General features: G+C 36.2%; 2 protein-coding genes across 3 annotated transcripts in view; both read right to left on the reverse strand.

Annotated features, from left to right (window-relative positions):
• Positions 1-2: 2 nt before the first annotated feature.
• On the reverse strand, positions 3-13,818 carry BDH2 (3-hydroxybutyrate dehydrogenase 2). The gene is made up of 10 exons (XM_048943568.1): positions 13,747-13,818; positions 11,772-11,852; positions 10,494-10,572; positions 8,065-8,161; positions 7,438-7,546; positions 6,750-6,810; positions 5,365-5,478; positions 4,756-4,814; positions 3,281-3,373; positions 3-2,033 (listed from the first exon to the last, which is right to left on the reverse strand). Exons 2-10 carry the CDS (start codon positions 11,841-11,843, stop codon positions 1,980-1,982), a joined length of 738 nt encoding a protein of 245 aa, XP_048799525.1. The 5' UTR covers positions 11,844-11,852; positions 13,747-13,818; the 3' UTR covers positions 3-1,979.
• Positions 13,819-14,398: 580 nt separating this feature from the next.
• CENPE (centromere protein E) overlaps positions 14,399-16,489 on the reverse strand; it is a 40,321-nt gene continuing 38,230 nt past the window's right edge. Inside the window, exon 44 of one of the 2 annotated variants that reach the window (XM_048941148.1) lies at positions 14,399-15,779. In XM_048941148.1, coding sequence (XP_048797105.1) covers positions 15,682-15,779 — 98 coding nt within the window. In that variant the 3' untranslated portion in view covers positions 14,399-15,681. The remainder of the gene's footprint in view (positions 15,780-16,489) is intronic. The other variant, XM_048941149.1, reaches the window with a different exon arrangement.

A 16,489-nucleotide genomic window follows, 5' to 3' on the forward strand; every position in this document is an offset into this window, starting at 1 on the left:
AGTACATGTTTTTCCCACTTTTTAATGACCAGTAATACTCAGTAGCATTTATCTCTTAATTCTTCCCCTATATTTATGAGTTTCATACATATTTTTCATAGATATGAAAAAAAGAAATGGCATATAGCTTCATTCTCAAACAAAAAGCCACATTTATAGGAATTCAGTCCATGTCATTCATGTCAATTTTAACTGTTAGTGTAACAGATAGTTCTGGAATTCAGATTATTCATTGCCTTAGGTCTTTGGGTCATGCTTTTTTTTTTTTCTTCTTCTCAGTATGATTCCTCACCATGACAGTTTCCGATTCATAAATCAAAGCTCCATTGTGCTACTATGATAAAAATATCAATACAAACTCTTGTAGATACAATCATTTTGAGAGAAGTTTAGTTTTAATTTTTGGCAAGAACTATGTTTCTGTCTGAGAGTCAAGCAATGGAATATCTAAGCACAGAACCTAATCTGTAGAATTGATAATATCTGTACTGTATTCATACATTCACTAGTAAATCCTTCTGGGAGAGGAACATATTTGCTCTATCTAGAGTGGTAAAAATCTCACTCCTTTTCCTTTATACCAGAAGTAAAATATATCCTGGAAAATTCACATGTGTATCTAAGAACACTGCTTACACATATACATGTCTATCAGAGTGATATTCTTGAATAGTGTTCTGCACATGAAAAACAGAAGAAAAAAGATATTTTCAAGACCATTTTAAGAGTGAATATGCCATTAATGAAATAGTTTGGGCCTCAGTTTTTCTCAGACCTCTTTGGTACTAGTACATGTATTAATTTTAAAACCAACTGTGAAACTACATGATTCTGTAAGGCTTACAGCATGTGGAGAGCATTGTTTTAACAAAAATTCTTTACAGAGAGAGTGGTGAGGTGCTGGAACAGGCTGCCCAGAGAGGTTGTGGATGCCCCATCCCTGGAGGTGTTCAAAGCCAGATTGGATGGGGCCCTGGGCAGCCTGGTCTAGCATTAACTGGGGAGGTTGGTGGCCCTGCATGTGGCAGGGGGGTTGCAGATTCATGATTGAGGTCCCTTCCTACCCTGGCCATTCTGTGATTCTGTGAACAGCCATTACAACAATTTATCTTCTATCATCTCTGCTTCACAAAGACAATGTCTATAATCTTCATATGCCTAAACAAAAAAACACCGTGGAACCACAAGGCAGCCAGTCCTACTGCTTCTAATGGTCATAGCTTTTTGGGCTATGACTTCCTTTTGTTCAAAATTCCAACAGTCTAACTTGTCCAGTGTATGGTAAAATGGATATGGTAGTTGCAGAAAACAGCTGTGCATGTACACTGACTCCTTACTGTATGTGCAGGAATTTCTTCTGCCCGTGCACTGTATATCCAGTGTCTCTGACAGTCTTGCACCTTCTACTCTGGATGTTAGTCTCAAGTCAGATTCTTTTCAACAGTCCAACACAAACTATTTTTCTATAGTCATTACTGTTTTCAGAAACCATTCTGCTAATGATAGAAGTGAGCAGAAACAAAAGTCTGCAAAGCAGGATAGATTTTCAGGTATAATTTGCAAGATCTAGTGTGTTCTCTAAAAGTAGATGTCTGTCATGAGTAACAAAATCATTTCAACCTTCACATATACCACTTCTGCTTTCTTCTGTTGTTTAAAATAAATATTAAACTTGATAATTTTTTGGCTGCTTTAAAAGTAGTCTGTTTTCTCTGGATAATTTCTTAATGCTGCTAAGAATTGTGAATGTTTAAATTCTAAATATTTTCTAGGCTGAGAATAATGATGGCATTAATTCCTTTCATTTAGATTTGCTTAAAACAAGACTGAGACGTAGAATGAGATCACATAACCATAAAAATGCACCAAATTTGTTCTAGATTACATCCTATAAATGATTTAAAACTTTGAAAACTCTTAACTGAGAAACATGATCCTCACTTTTTGCCTTGCATTGTATGGATTTCCATCTGAGTTGATCACAAGCTCCATCCTCCATCAATGACAACTTCATTGCCGGTCATGTAGGCAGACTGAAATTACATAAAATATAGTATTTTTTTTAAATGCTATTTTTTTCCACAAGTAAATGCTTTTTTAAAAAAATAAATACAAAAAATATACACTTTTTCATACTTTTTTTTTTTTTTTTAAATAAGCTTAGAAACAGAAGCCTTTTGGCTAACTCAAGGGAGTGCAGCAGAAGCAGTATTAAAGGCAGTAAGACTAAAATACATCCTAAATGTACAAATTCGCATAAGATAGCCTTCACAGATTTCACCTGCAGGAATAATGTTTTACACTATGATGTCATTAGCTCCATATTTCATATTTCAGCTGAGCTAAATATGACTTAGGTCAACCAGTAAGGGGACCTAAATGAAAATTTAAATGACTTAGAATAACAAGGGGAAGAACTGAGCTGGAGACATCCTTTGCTGTATCCCATTCTGAAGCATATTGCAGAACTGGAATTCTGTTTACAGAAGATTACAGAAAACCATGTGACCAGACTGGAAAATTAGTAGCTTTACAGAAACACTGTTTGAGAACACGAGAAAGAAGATGAAAAGATTATGATAGATGGAAAAATCAAGACTGAATTAATTGCATTAAATTATTCTGCTGTGCCCAGCAGGACTGCTGGGCAAGTTCATTGAAACCTAGTTCAGTATTAGATCCATTGTGAATGTATAACATCTGCAATAAGCTTGATATGCGTTCATTAGTATTAATGGTATTTGCAGCGAACATTTAGAGTTTGGTCTATAAAAACCTCAATTGTTCTATTGTTTTCCTTAAGCCAAAATGGTAGGCTTAAACATAGCATTAGACCTCTTAGATCAGGCCTCTCTCTCATGGGTCTACACAAGTATTTTCTCTTGCTTACTGCAAGCAGGTAATGACAGTACTAATTCTACTTCCTTAGGAAAATATCTAACTGCAGAGCAAACAAAACTTGCAAGAGCAGACAAGCCCATTTCTCCTATGATTCAGAATGATCTGGGGTCAGTCAGCTTTCTCAAATTACATGGAAAAAAACCTGACTATGGCACCAAGTATGTAATGCCTTAATCACTGTCAACATTCAGAGTAATTTTTGTATCAGTTTTATTCAGTAAAGTTTTACTCAGTAAAGGTTTGGGGGTTGTTGTTTTGTTGGGGAGGTAATAATCAAGCTCATAACAAATACAAGCCCTCCTGGAACAAATTCTCTTTACTGAGAAGCAGCAAAATAAATTGGGATTGTGACAGGAAGTGTTACTGTTCCAATACTTACTTCCTCAGAAGCCAAGTACACAAAGAGATGGGCCACTTCTTCAGCAGTAGCCATCCTGCCAATCCTCTGTCTGGCTAGGAAATCTTTCAGTGCCTAGATATATAAAAGCATTTGGTATGTTGAAAATATAAAATAATTTTAATCCAAGTAGCATGTGATGTGTACAAAGCAATACTGGAAGCAAGCCATATGTTATAATTTTTAGCTTACTGGGTAGAGAGTGTGTGCTAGAAGAAGTTATAACGGTCACTGTTGTACAGATTTCATGGACCTGAACTTCTGGTTGTAGAATAAAGCCCTTTCTCTTTGGTGGATGATATTCCCAGACCCTTCAAATGAGTCCTCACAGTCATTGAGTTAGTACAATTAAAGATCCCAATTAATTTTTAAACACATACGTCAGAATGCCCTCTCTATCATTGTTTTGTACTGGTCTGTGTTTACTGAGCAACAGTGACCTTCCAAGGCATTTTAAGCCTCCCATCCTCAGCAGAAATTCGCCAAGCTTTCAAAGACAATACTACTGTTATATTATCCTTGGTACTCTAAGATAGGAATTTTCTTCAGTTTGAGAAGTGCTGTGGGTTTGTTTTAGTAATTGAAAAAAGAAGGATAAACATTGGTACATACCTGAACAAACTAATGAATTGCTTGCTCATGATATAGGCTGGTTGTTTAGCAATAGAGATCAGTATATTTGTTTAAGGACTGATACATTAATTTCATGAAAGAAATCGGTGAACGCTAGTTCTGTAACTTCCCATTTCTACTTAGCTTGGTGTGTGAATGGCCTTGTTTAAAAACTGTCTGGATGTGGTGCTGTGAAAGAAACAGCTTTTTTTTTTGGGGGGGGGGGGGGACGTGATTTAGCAATGGGTTGTTTCAGTTAGGGTAGATATGGTTAGGGTGAGGTTGAACTTGATGATCTTTAAGGTCTTTTCCAACCTGAGCAATTCTATGATTCCCTCAATGTTCCTGCTTCATGAGAAGCCCTAGAGACAAAGTAGACTGCTTCTATCTTCGCAGCCACCAGGTACAAGAATTTATTCCTCAGATTTCTCTCATACTGTTTTGGATTAGAGCACACTAACATAGAAAGTTGCTCATTATGGGCTAACAAGAAATGGAAATTTGGCAAGTTGGGGAAATACTGCTGAGTTCAGCCAAAAGTCTCTGTGATGAAGCTGATGACGGAAAAATGGGGAGAATGTAAGTGGCTGAAAACCACCAGAGGCTGCTACCATGCATGCTCAGAGGGACATTAGCATACATTAATGAATTCTTGAAAAAATGAATAGGTATGGAAATGTACTGTTTAGGTATATCTTAACTGTTTGAACATAGAACTAGAACTCTGAGAGTGCACTTGTTTTGTCAAGTTGTCTGGTACACATTGTGAGGAACAAAGGAATGCTGCTTTCTAACACCATATGAAAGTTCAAGAGTTTTCTTCCCAAATTTTGGATGACACTCACCTGATCTGGGTTAGGCTGGGCTTTGATTCTTTCCTGTAAAGATGGTGTGTCAACAGTTCCTAAGAAAAAATTGTAATTTCAAAGTTAAAGCTCAACTTCATCAGCAATCGTAACAAAAAGTGCAGTTAATGGGTTCCATTTGTATGTCATAATACTGAAGTGTAACATCATAACAGAATTCACAAAAAGACTGCAAAACTATCAATATATTCTAGGAGCCTAAATTTCAATAGAAGATAAGACTTGAGAATTACACTCAGTACTTTTCAGATGTTTGAAAAATAGCTAGCCTGTTACGTAGGCACCCCCTGCTTCTACTTTGAGAAATATAGGTTTAACAGTAAAAATACTGTGCCTCAAAATACTGTGTAATCTGTATATAACGAGCATGTGCTGGTTTAGCAAGTTGAAATTTTTAATTATAAAGTAACAAGTTTTCTATTTTGAGAGTCAGAAATGTTTCAAATACATCCTTTTTTTCCCCCCTTAATTTCTTGTAACAATAGTTGCTGCTTACAAATCTATCTTTTGTTAATAATGTCAAATCATATTAGGCTGTACGCCTTTTATCATCCACTTGTATTAACAATGTACTGTAACATTACTTACCAGGACATACACAGTTGCATCTGATCCCTTGTTCAATGAAATCAGCAGCCACAGACTTTGTTAGACCAATAACTGCTGCCTTGGAAGTACTGTATACACATCTGTTCACAACTCCTACAGAAGGTCAGTATGAAGGCAGCACAGAAACAAAAAGTCAAAAAAGAACAGAGAGAAGTTTATTCAATATGCATCTGCTTCTGAACTGCAGTGTTTACTTTAGCTTGCCCTTGTGGAGAAGCTGTACTAACTAGAATGCCAACTGCCAGAATTCTACTCAAGTACACACCAGAATAAAGCATAGGATTCTTCAATAACAGCAATCTGGGGAGTAGTCCAGAAAAAGTAACACTGCAAGCATACAAAGGATCATGAAGAGCAGAGTCTCCTCTTTCAGCCACCATTACTTTTCGTTGGTAGTTATGATTGTATTGCTTATTGATTCATTGTTTCTCTGAGGAACATAAATAGCAACAATCACTGAACAGAACTCTTTTCTCAGTTATTACATACTGATAAAAAAGACGCTACAAAACTTTCATAAAAGATTCAAAAGTTCATAGGCCATGACTTGACTGTTTCTGAAACTGCCCATGTGCTTATATATTCATATTTTTTTCTTCCTGCATTCCTCCTACATTTGCCAGCATCCTCTAAATTAAGAGCAGCGCAATATTTATTGTCATTCTTACAATTTTCTCACCAGCCTCACCCCCAAATATTATTATGCAGCTTTTCAACTTTTCTTCTTAAGTTTTTATACACAACACTGCAAATTATTATTACTGTTCTTAAGAAGACTGGACTTCGTAGCAACACTGTGTCCTTGCGGTACCACTTCACTGCCCTCATTGTGAACAGAAAGTCAGATTTGCTCACTTCAGCTGCCCTGGGGAGTACTACATACTAGGGAAAAAAAGCCAAGCATGAAGGTCTTTATCGTAGATCATCAGAAAGCAAAAACCAAAGCAAACACCCAGGCAACCTGAATAGAAGCAACCTGCACTGAACAGAGATAACAAGCATCAGATCCAACACTGCAGCAAACCTTCCTTTATCAGGAAGCCCTCTGTTGTTACAAACATTTGTTTTGATCACAAAACTTCATCTACAACAAACAAACCAGTATAATCCACTTCCTTTTACTGTAATTAAGCTGTAATTAAGAGCAACCCATTCTGTGTGCTGACTGTGGAATTACTACTGTACATAACTTAACTAGAGCATGCTTCATGAGGAATACACACAAAGGATCAAAATCAAGGGCATTTGTTACATATATAAAAAAAGTTCTCTCTAGAACAGATACACAAATTTTTACAGAACACAGTGTCAACATGATAATTTAAGACTGATTTATGAAGGAATCACTGTAGAAAGCCTCTCACCTTTAATGCTGGATGCCACAGAAGACATATTTATAATATTTCCAGATTTCTGTTTAATCATCTGCAAAAGAACATTTACATCATTCAAACTGTTTTGTTATTTGCAGACCTAGCAGAATAGCCAATAGCACCAACAGAATAGTCCTGTATACAATTGAAATGCAAGATGATGAGTCATAGGCATGAATATGTGCTCATTTCTTTTTAATTTGTTATCTGAAGTAATAAAACAGATCCTGAAACTATCACTGAGTACTCTTGCCCACCCCTAGGATTTACCACCTAACTAATTGACGAGATTATTGAAGTGACACAACTGTAGCTTATCTTGTTCCAATTCACATCAGACAGAGTGGCTAAGGCTTAAAAAGAAAAGAAGAAAAAAAAAGAAAACCTTTGAAGTGTGCTTGCGCTATAACCTTTTCAGGCATCTCAAAACCTGAAGTGTCTAAAGCTATTATAAACAACCTTTAGAAATGAAGATTAACTAATAAAAGTAAGGACTGGAGCAACACTGGAGAAGAAAAAAAAATTAGGCATCCAGTAATGGTCACAGCTACCTCTTTTGGCCTTTGCATTTACAGAAAAAGTTGCACAGCTATATGCTTATCTCAAATTGCAGTCTGTGACAAGCAATAACTTAAAACCATCATATCTGATTGCAATGCAGAGAGCAACAAAGCCTTACTTTAGGAAGGAATGTCTTGATCATTAGATACATGCTGCGAACATTGAGGTTCATAGTAAAGTTCCAGTCTTGTTCTTCACAATCCAGAATGGTCCCATGATGAACAAACCTGGAATAAGTACATGATTACTGTGCAAGGTTTACATTTCTATGGCTTTTCATGCAATTCTGCCATTACCACTTTGTAGTATCCTTCCAATCCTGAAAATGCAGGAACAAGAGCCCTTTTGAAGGAAGTAGCAGTGTTTTTCATCAGATGAGTATCAGGGACACAAAGCAGACCAATGAGCAACAAAACATTTGCTAATAAGGAAATTAAAGCATAAACATGCTTTAAAAAAGTGTTGTAAATCCACTGATTTTGCTCATTGTTGCAGAAGGAAGGTTAAATCCAACAGTATAGGGAATCCACAGAGTAGAGAAAACAGAGTAGAGAGCCATAATATCTTGGCCTGGGTAACATGGCCACAAAAAGTTCGCACAAAAAGTTCAGTTTTGATGAAAATATATATTTTAAGGATATAAAATGCATTACAACAACAACAACAAAATGGATTTAGGTAAAGGAAAGTTCTGGAGGATAGGAAAAGCTGAAAAAAGAAGTAGTATGAAATAGAAGATGGTTACCCTGCAATATTACAGAGGACATCTATCCTTTCAATTTCCTCTGCCAGCTCTTCTATCTCTTGCTTTTTGGTGACATCCAGAACCCGTATTTGAATGCCTAGAAAAACATGGTTTTAGTTTAACTGGTTTTGGCTAAGAATTCGTACTTTATTTTTCTCAAGTGCTGAGGACATTGCACCTCCCATTCCAATCAGTAGCTTGCCAGGAACAGATGCCTCTCAGTGGTAAGACTTGGAGACTTACTGAAAGCTCACTTCACATGTGCAATGCTTAAAACAGGAATGGACAGCAGAGCACGGTATTCAAGATTTCAGAAAGGAATTAAAAATACATTAACTGACTTAACAGCCATGTAGCATCACACAAATAAGCTAATGTAATTTGCCATACAATCACTTCCTCCTATAAATCTGAATTCCATTCCACTATATCCTCAAGCCAGGCAACTACAAAACTTGTATAATCCTAACAAGTTTTCATGCCCACTGTTATCAAATATTTATTACTTGGAACTAGTTCCATGTCTCACAATCACATTACCCTCTGTATACATGTAGTTCAGAATACTATGAAACATTAATATTATTTAATTAATGAGGAAAAACGATTTCATATAAATCATAGATAACTTTGGTGATGACACAGCTATCAAAATAGAAACAAAGAAAATCCAGCAGAAATCAGAATGAGTGTAAAAGGAGAAGTACTGCAGTACACTGCAGTAGTAGGTACAGTTAGGCTCCCAGGACACTACTGGGTTGCAGCATGGCCTTGGCATACCCTGCATCTAGGACTAAGAGACATCTAGTGCGGAACACTCAAGCTTCAAAAGATTTGAAAAAACAAACAAAAAAAAATCCACCACCCACAATTTATTCATGTGCAGGCAGCGGTGACCTACAGTTTAAAAGAAGTCTACAATTACCTATTGTGAGGATGTAAAGTGGAAGCAGAGTTTTCAGAAGTCCACAGAAGGGTGAAAGGCAAAATAAAGAATTTGGGAAGTCTGACTGAATACAAAGAGGGGTGTGGAGTTTATTTTTTGTGCTTCTTATGGACTACTAGTTTAAAAGCATGAGGTCAGTCATGCTGGAACAGAGGCCTGCAGAGGTCGTGAAATTTCCACCTGAGTGGTCCTGAGTAACCTGCCCCAATCAGACTTGCTTTGTATAAGAAACAGGTCTTAGCAACCTCCGGGGGGCTCATCCAGCCTACATCTGTGTCTTTCGAAGCAAACTGACAAGTCCATGAACATGCTTGACTTGCTTTGGTTAAATGATACAGACACTTCTGAAGAGATTTGTGTATGACGATGTAATTAGTAAGACTACAGGCTAGTGATTAACATAAGCAGTAGAATTACCTCTTCTGGACATGATTCAAAGACCACAATGTGCCAAATCCTGAAGAAAGAGTTTAACTAATCACAAATCAAATGGATGGAAATGGCTGCAAATGGATGGAAAAACTGCTTTTTTTTTCCTTCTGAGTACTAGCACAGGGAAAGCAAAACACACTTCAAATTGTAACACTTTCCTAAGCATGCTCAGAACAAACTGGTGAAGTCCCAGATTTCTTGAAGAATTACAGCAAGACTGCTTGCAGTGAACTCCAATCAGAGAAGGCTAACATTCACATTAAAAGCTGCACCAGATAAGTGTTTTTGTTTATTTTGCTGTCACACTATAATAGGAATTCATGAAGTTGACACCCAGTGATCACTGTCCTCCATCACCTTAAGTTAAAAGCACCTTTGGTTGTGAAATACAATTTTCTTGCTTTTTTTCTTTCAAGAAAGAATAACTTTTTAATAGTGTCCCACATTCGTACATTTCTTGTAATTAAAAATCATAGCTACTGAAAAATCTTTTCCTTGAAGCAGGTGTTTGCAATATGAGCTGGAAAGAGCAGCTCATTTTTGAGCCTGAGCATTTGTACAAATAAAATAAGCTCACTGATTGATGTAATTAGTTTCCAAAGATATGCCAATTCCTATTAGACAGTTATCTTCTAAATGCTTTCCTTACTGAGTATGGACCAGGGAAATGCAAGGCACAAAATCTATTTGTATAGCTGGAGATTAGTTCCTATAATCAGGGAAAAGCATTCTGTGTTTTTCACATGATATTTTCAACAGTCACTCCAGTAATCTTAAAAATAAATGAACAAATAGAAGTAACAAAGCATTCTGGAAGGAGGAAATCAGCTGCTTCTTTGACACAAGAAACACAGTTATTCCACACTCCCAGAATATCCTGTCTGAAACACTGATAATTAAAACATTTTACGTGTAATCTCTGCCATTATACACCACAGACTAAAGTAATGACAATATCTAAATGATTACTCTCCATGTTTGCCACGCTTTTGTGGCCAGCCTACAACAATATTTACTATATTTGAACTAACGCCTACTGTAGATAATTTACCTGGATACTTCTCCAGTTCTTGCAGCTTAGTCTTATTGATGTCTGTAGCAATGACTTTGGCTCCTTCTTTAGCAAAAGCCTGAAGAATACAGTAAGAGATGTAGTTTGTTTTTAGATATCCCATATCTTACAAGAAAATCTGTTTTCTTATTTGGTTTTGGTTTGAAATAAAAGTTGACTGAAGGCAGCTAATCCTGTACTCATTCTAGGCAAGCGAGGAAGTTAATGGCTATTGATTACTAAACATGCTGGGGACAACTGAAAAACTATGTTAGAGAGATTTATGTTCTTTTCTATGAAATAAGAAATCCATAAATAAAGCATGAAAGCAGTAACCAAACTAAGATAATGGGTATTATCGCCCTTAGTAACTGCATGCGCAGTAGTGAGGACATTACAAACACTTTATACAAACACTTTAGGCTAAAATTATGTCTGATTTCTTATATAGGTGAAGACAAATTAAGAGGAATGACATGGCATGAACTTCTTTAGGATCCTTCACATCCAAATCATTGGAACAGAGTAATACTCAAAAGAAACATGGCTTTCATTTGATACTTTAACCAGACATATTCCTTCATTTCCTGATATTCCCCTCAAAAATCCATTTTGTCTGCATATAGAGCAGCCTCCATTCCATAGTCTCTGACACTAACCCCCAGTCTTCAAAATAAGTGTCTCAAACACAATCTAAGAGGACAGCTGGATTAAATGTGCTAGCCCTCCGTGACTTGTAAGGTATTTGCAAAAGGAAATCACCAGTAAAGTGACCTTTAGACCAAGTGTTTTAGTGCAAGTAGTGAAAATGAACAGTTTCATGCATTCTTAACTGTGTGTGACAAACTAATCTTGCAAAACTCCTGCTTACAGGGCTTGTTGATTAAATTATGCAGGTACTGAGATAACCCTGCTAGTTTCTGTCCACTGAGGAAGAAGGAAATAGCAGGGGCAGAACTTGTCAAAAGCAATAGTCAACAAGAAAAAAAAGTAAAAAAAAAAAATAAAAAAAAAAAAAAAATCAATAAATACTTTAAATTTTATTTTAACAATAACGAAGACGTTTAAAAGTGTTTCTCTCACTTTCAGAAATTTAAACAGCAGCAAGCGTATGTAATACAGTACATTGACTCTATTGTTCCCTGATTTTTTCAGTAAGTAGTTCTGGCTTCACCTATAGCTTATTAATTTAAGAACTTGTTTGGTGCAGGTGTTGTTGCACACACTAGCATCAGACATCCAGCTTAGGTACAAGAGAACAAATTTTATCTAACTCACGATAGCAGTGGCTTTTCCAATCCCTTGTGCTGCAGCAGACAGAAGTATTACTTTCCCATCAAGCCGCCCCATACTGCTGGCCTGTGCAAACAGAAAAGATGAGTCTAATACAAAGTGAGTCAATATCACCCCCTGGGAATCAGGTGCAAATTCATTCCATACACCAAAACACAATTCAGAGCATCTACGCTATCAACTCACAAAGCACTCTTCTGAGCTGCTGAGTCAGCCAAGGTTCTGAGGGGGCACTGCTTCAGTCTTGCATTTATAAGGACCAAAATGCATTTGAACTCAAAAGCCAAGCTCTATTTTTATCAGACTCAAAACCTCATTTAAACAAGAAAAAAAAAAAAAAAATAAGAATGATGAGACAGAAGTAAAATAGCTTGTAATCTAGCATCTCCACTATACACTGTATTCTTAGAATGCAGGTCTTTTCTATTTCTCTCAGACTACTACATTCAACTTCCTAGATGACAACACAATTTGCACAATACCCTCCAGGACTCTGTGAAATGCATTTTTTCCCATCACCTAAGACTGGCATTTGTCCACTTTGAATTTTCTTGAGGATCTCCCAGCACAGAAGATTCTCAGCTCCACAGAGTAAGAGGAGGAAGATAAATGAAAATATGAAAATCCCCCCTCACTTTTACCACATCATTTGACATTAGAGAACTACTGAAGATGCTTGGGGCAAAAGGTGGGGAAGATTTTTTTTTCCTGAGTGCTGGATGACACAAATAACCTTCCAGGAGATTTCACCTTACTCAAGCTGTGGAAACCAAAAGGCAAAGTGCAGTTTTTTTCTCTACCTAGATAGACACTTTCAAAGGAGTTATTATGTTTGAAGTATACAATGGTGAAAACAATCAAGCAACTGAGCTTCCCTATGTAGCTATGAGTGTAGGAATGTGTCCCTAAACCCTTAAGTTTTTAAAATATAAGCATGAATCCAACATGCCAAATACTTCATTTGAGTTGCATACAAACACCGTTATTTCCCCTACATTAGCAACCAACAATACCACCTGGAGACAGTCAAATTCACTCTGATTTGTTAGTTCAGTTTAGGTTTTTACATCAGATTACTCGTTCAATTTTGACTTGAAATCTTTCTTTCCCAGAAGCTTTGCTCCCCTACCCTTCCCCCCCCCCCCCCTTTTTTGAAGCAAAACTAGTATATTTCTCCAAAGGTTACTGATTCAACATGGCACAATGGCCTTCTTTCTAAACAACTTGACTAAAAAGTTATTTCTGCTGTAATACAAAAGCATTATCTCGCTTGACTTAAAGTCAGCCTGACATACAGGCATTTTTTCAACCTAATTTTAGGGTTTTGCTGATAAAAGAACAACTGACACAAACATAAAGAAAAAAGCAAACTAAAACAAAATGACAAACCACCAAAATAGTCCAAATAGTACACCAAATAGTAAGCAATAAGAACATGCATTTTTTTAACTAGAGAAAATTAAAAAAAAAATTGCATCTTTTTTTTTTCTAATTTGTGAAAGGCACAACACCTTGAACATAATTTTTTAGGTGAATAAAATGATGCATCTTAGGATGCCTCTGACATATGCTATATCACTACATGAGATTGTGCCTGTGTTAGCAAAATTTTTTTCATTTTAACACGTGAAGATTGCAAAGTTAAACAGAGTAAAATGAGACCAATGTATACAACGAGGTAGCACTACCTCTGCAATGTATCACACTTATAGCAAAAGTCCCAAGTTTGCTCAAAGCACTCAGTCAAGGCTGTGTAAACTCATTCTTTGCTGTTACACACGTTTTCAATTTAAAAAAAAAACAAAAACAAACATCAGCTGAAGTACTTCCTCAAATCACCGTACCATTTTAGATGTAAAATGCTTTATAAACACATTTTTGATCTGACAGGGAGTTTTTGTGAACATTTGACACACCAATTCTATGAAGCTTTTGAAACGAAAGATTTACAGCCACTCACCAAAAGATCTCAGCCAGCTTGGTACGTGTAATGACCTTTGTGAAAAAGGAAGTCTTATGACTTTCCTGCTGTGCTTGTTGGGAGTTGTAGTCTAACTGGAAAGTTTCTCTATGATAGTAATTTCCTGTTGAAACACGAAGATGCTGCCATCTAGTGAAACTCAAGACTTCAAGTATGATTTTCTTCTGCACAGTGCAGGGACAAAGAAGGATCATAACGATATCAACCAAAAAAATAAGGCTTTGTAACTCATCTGCCTCAAAAAAAAAAAAAAAAAAATTTTTAAAAGCATTTCTCTTCCTCTCCCACTTTTTTTGTCTACTGAATTAAGACAGACCTGTGCAGTACATTTGTTTTTCAGCTCAAGCACAAGAGAAATCTCCAAATCTTTTATTATTCCAGAAAGCAATTAATACAGTATAAAACTGTAAAAAGCAAACAAAAACCCCTAGAAAAACAAAAGAAAAAACAAAACAAAAAGCAGCACAAGACAGCAGTGCCAGATATGCCTTCCTCCCTTCTGAAAGATAGGAGAATTTTTTTTTTTACATGAAGTAGAAGAAGAGGAAAAAAAAACTGTGATAAACACAGGAAATTTTTTAATAAATAATTTGAAATTGTAAAAAAGAAAATCCCAAAACCACGCCAAAACCCAAACTGCTTGCATTTATCAAAGTTGGAGAAATAAGATACCCCTGCAAATTCACGACTCTAGTAAGACACTGAATTTAGTAATTGTATTTCAAGACTGTTAGCTGAAAACACCCAGGTTCTAAAGCTTGCCAATATGCATTCCAAGTCAAAATTTTAGAAATTCAAATACTCAAATTCAAAAACTCAAGTTTTGAGTGCCAAATCTCTCCCATATAGGAGGGAAAGGATCTATTTCAACACTTCCTGTCAAAGCAAAGAGTCAGAGAGGAAGAATTAAGCAAAACACTGGTGACACAGATTTGTGCATTAGTAATCCACAGAAAGAGACTGCAACAGGCAAGAAACATGATGATAGAAGTGCTCTGATTATTAGAAAAAAGTGTCTTTAGACAGTGAATCAGCATCCCCAGATCATCACTACTACATCACTACAAAAGTGAAGTGTTTAGATACTTAAAACATTAAAAGTATGTCAGAAGAAACCTTTTCATACAGAACATTAAACTAGGCTTCAAAACTCAGATGAGTAGGATAGTAAAACATAGTCCATGTTACGACCCCAATTGTCCAGTTTTATTTTCAACTCATAATAGCAACAGGATAGTGTCAATCAGATCAACTGCTTACTGTTTGAAAAAGAAAATAATCCAGAACCCAATTTCAAGCAGGAAATAAAGTATATTCAAAGATGACAAGAAAAACAAGTTATTTTTGCACCATAGTTTACTGAACTGCAGAAATATTTTCAAGAATTTAAGAGAAATCCTACAAAAAGAAAACGAACAAATTTAGTTGCAATATCCAAATAAAGAGGTTAAAGTTGCAGTGAAAAATGTAGTATTAAGAAAAAAAATATTTACTCGGTATAAAAACCATCTGTTGAGAAACAAAATGAACTAATGAGTAGATACAAAGCACCCAGAAGAGGACTGTTACAAAAATGCCAAAGAAGTTTAAGATCAAGAAGTTTCACAGTAGATCAGTTTGTGATCCATTCTTGTGTCCGTTTTTCTTCAGTATGTTAGCTTTACTTTCTTTGCTACACAAAACAAAAGCAACCAAAGGAGAACATCAGCAGGTTGCAGGTAACACGTCTACTTTCCCATTTTTGTTCTTGTTTTAACGCTTTTCCACTTCTGGGAAGTAGTAGTTCCAACACAAGGGACTGGCACGCCATCAGGGTTCTTCTCACAATAGATGGCTTTAACCTGAAGCAACCATTTTCCATGTAACTAGATTCTGATTGTAGCCATTGTAAAGGCAGCTAACAACAGAACACCTCTATTGGGTATTACAATCAGAGACTTTATCTTTCTCTGAAGTGTCAAACCACTTCTTAAGATGGTCTTCTGTGGACTCCATTCCTGCAGGTTGTGTATCTGTACAGAAAATAAGAACATTAAAGTGACATTTTCCCAATTAGACAAGCAGTAGGAATATAGCAATTTATTCTCGACTAGTTTTAAACATCAGCTAGCAAAACTTGACTCTGAGAAGCATGGTGCTGTGAAGAAGGCTATACTATTACCTAGTTGGACTTCACAAAAAATGGCAGTGAGTCATTCTTTCTGCATGTCTGCCAGTCTAATTGTTGTTAAAAGTCTTCAGCATGCCTGCTGGAGCTTCATGAAAGCTTTTAGAAGCAGGTTGATGAGGGCAGTAGCACTAATATGCTAAAATCACTAGAATTCCCAGAAATCACCAGTCCAGTAATAAGAAATATCAGAAAATATCAAAACAGCTATTACAGCAGCTAGAGACTGCCATGCTAGCAAATTCAAAATCCAAGATCAAAAATCAATAATCTTGATAAGGAAATATTAGAAAGTAGGCAACCAGCAGTTAACTCTGAATAGATGATAGCACAGTCTGTGAAAATCAGTTTTGTCAGAAGTGTGTGCTTAACTGGTGTAAAAGTTAAAAAGCAAAAGATTCTAGAGCATCATTTGACACGATATTCTACCTCTTCACTTTATAAAGCAATTGGTCATCAGCACTTTCTGTGAAGCAAAAGAAATAATAAGTTTGCCTAATCTTCAGGAGGTATGTGTCCTAAGTATTATTCAGGTGATGTAGAGCACAGATAATC

This window comes from Lagopus muta, chromosome 4 (assembly GCF_023343835.1).
Source record: "Lagopus muta isolate bLagMut1 chromosome 4, bLagMut1 primary, whole genome shotgun sequence".
Taxonomy (NCBI): Eukaryota; Metazoa; Chordata; class Aves; order Galliformes; family Phasianidae; genus Lagopus; species Lagopus muta.

Excerpts from the sequence above, each read along its gene's own strand:
- BDH2 (XM_048943568.1), bottom strand. The coding sequence starts at position 11,843 with ATGGGGCGGCTTGATGGGAAAGTAATACTTCTGTCTGCTGCAGCACAA. Across the intron at positions 3,374-4,755 it reads CCCAGCCTAACCCAGATCAG|GCACTGAAAGATTTCCTAGC; the intron begins GTGAGTGTCATC and ends TTATATATCTAG. Across the intron at positions 2,034-3,280 it reads TGTACTTGGCTTCTGAGGAA|TCTGCCTACATGACCGGCAA; the intron begins GTAAGTATTGGA and ends ATGTAATTTCAG.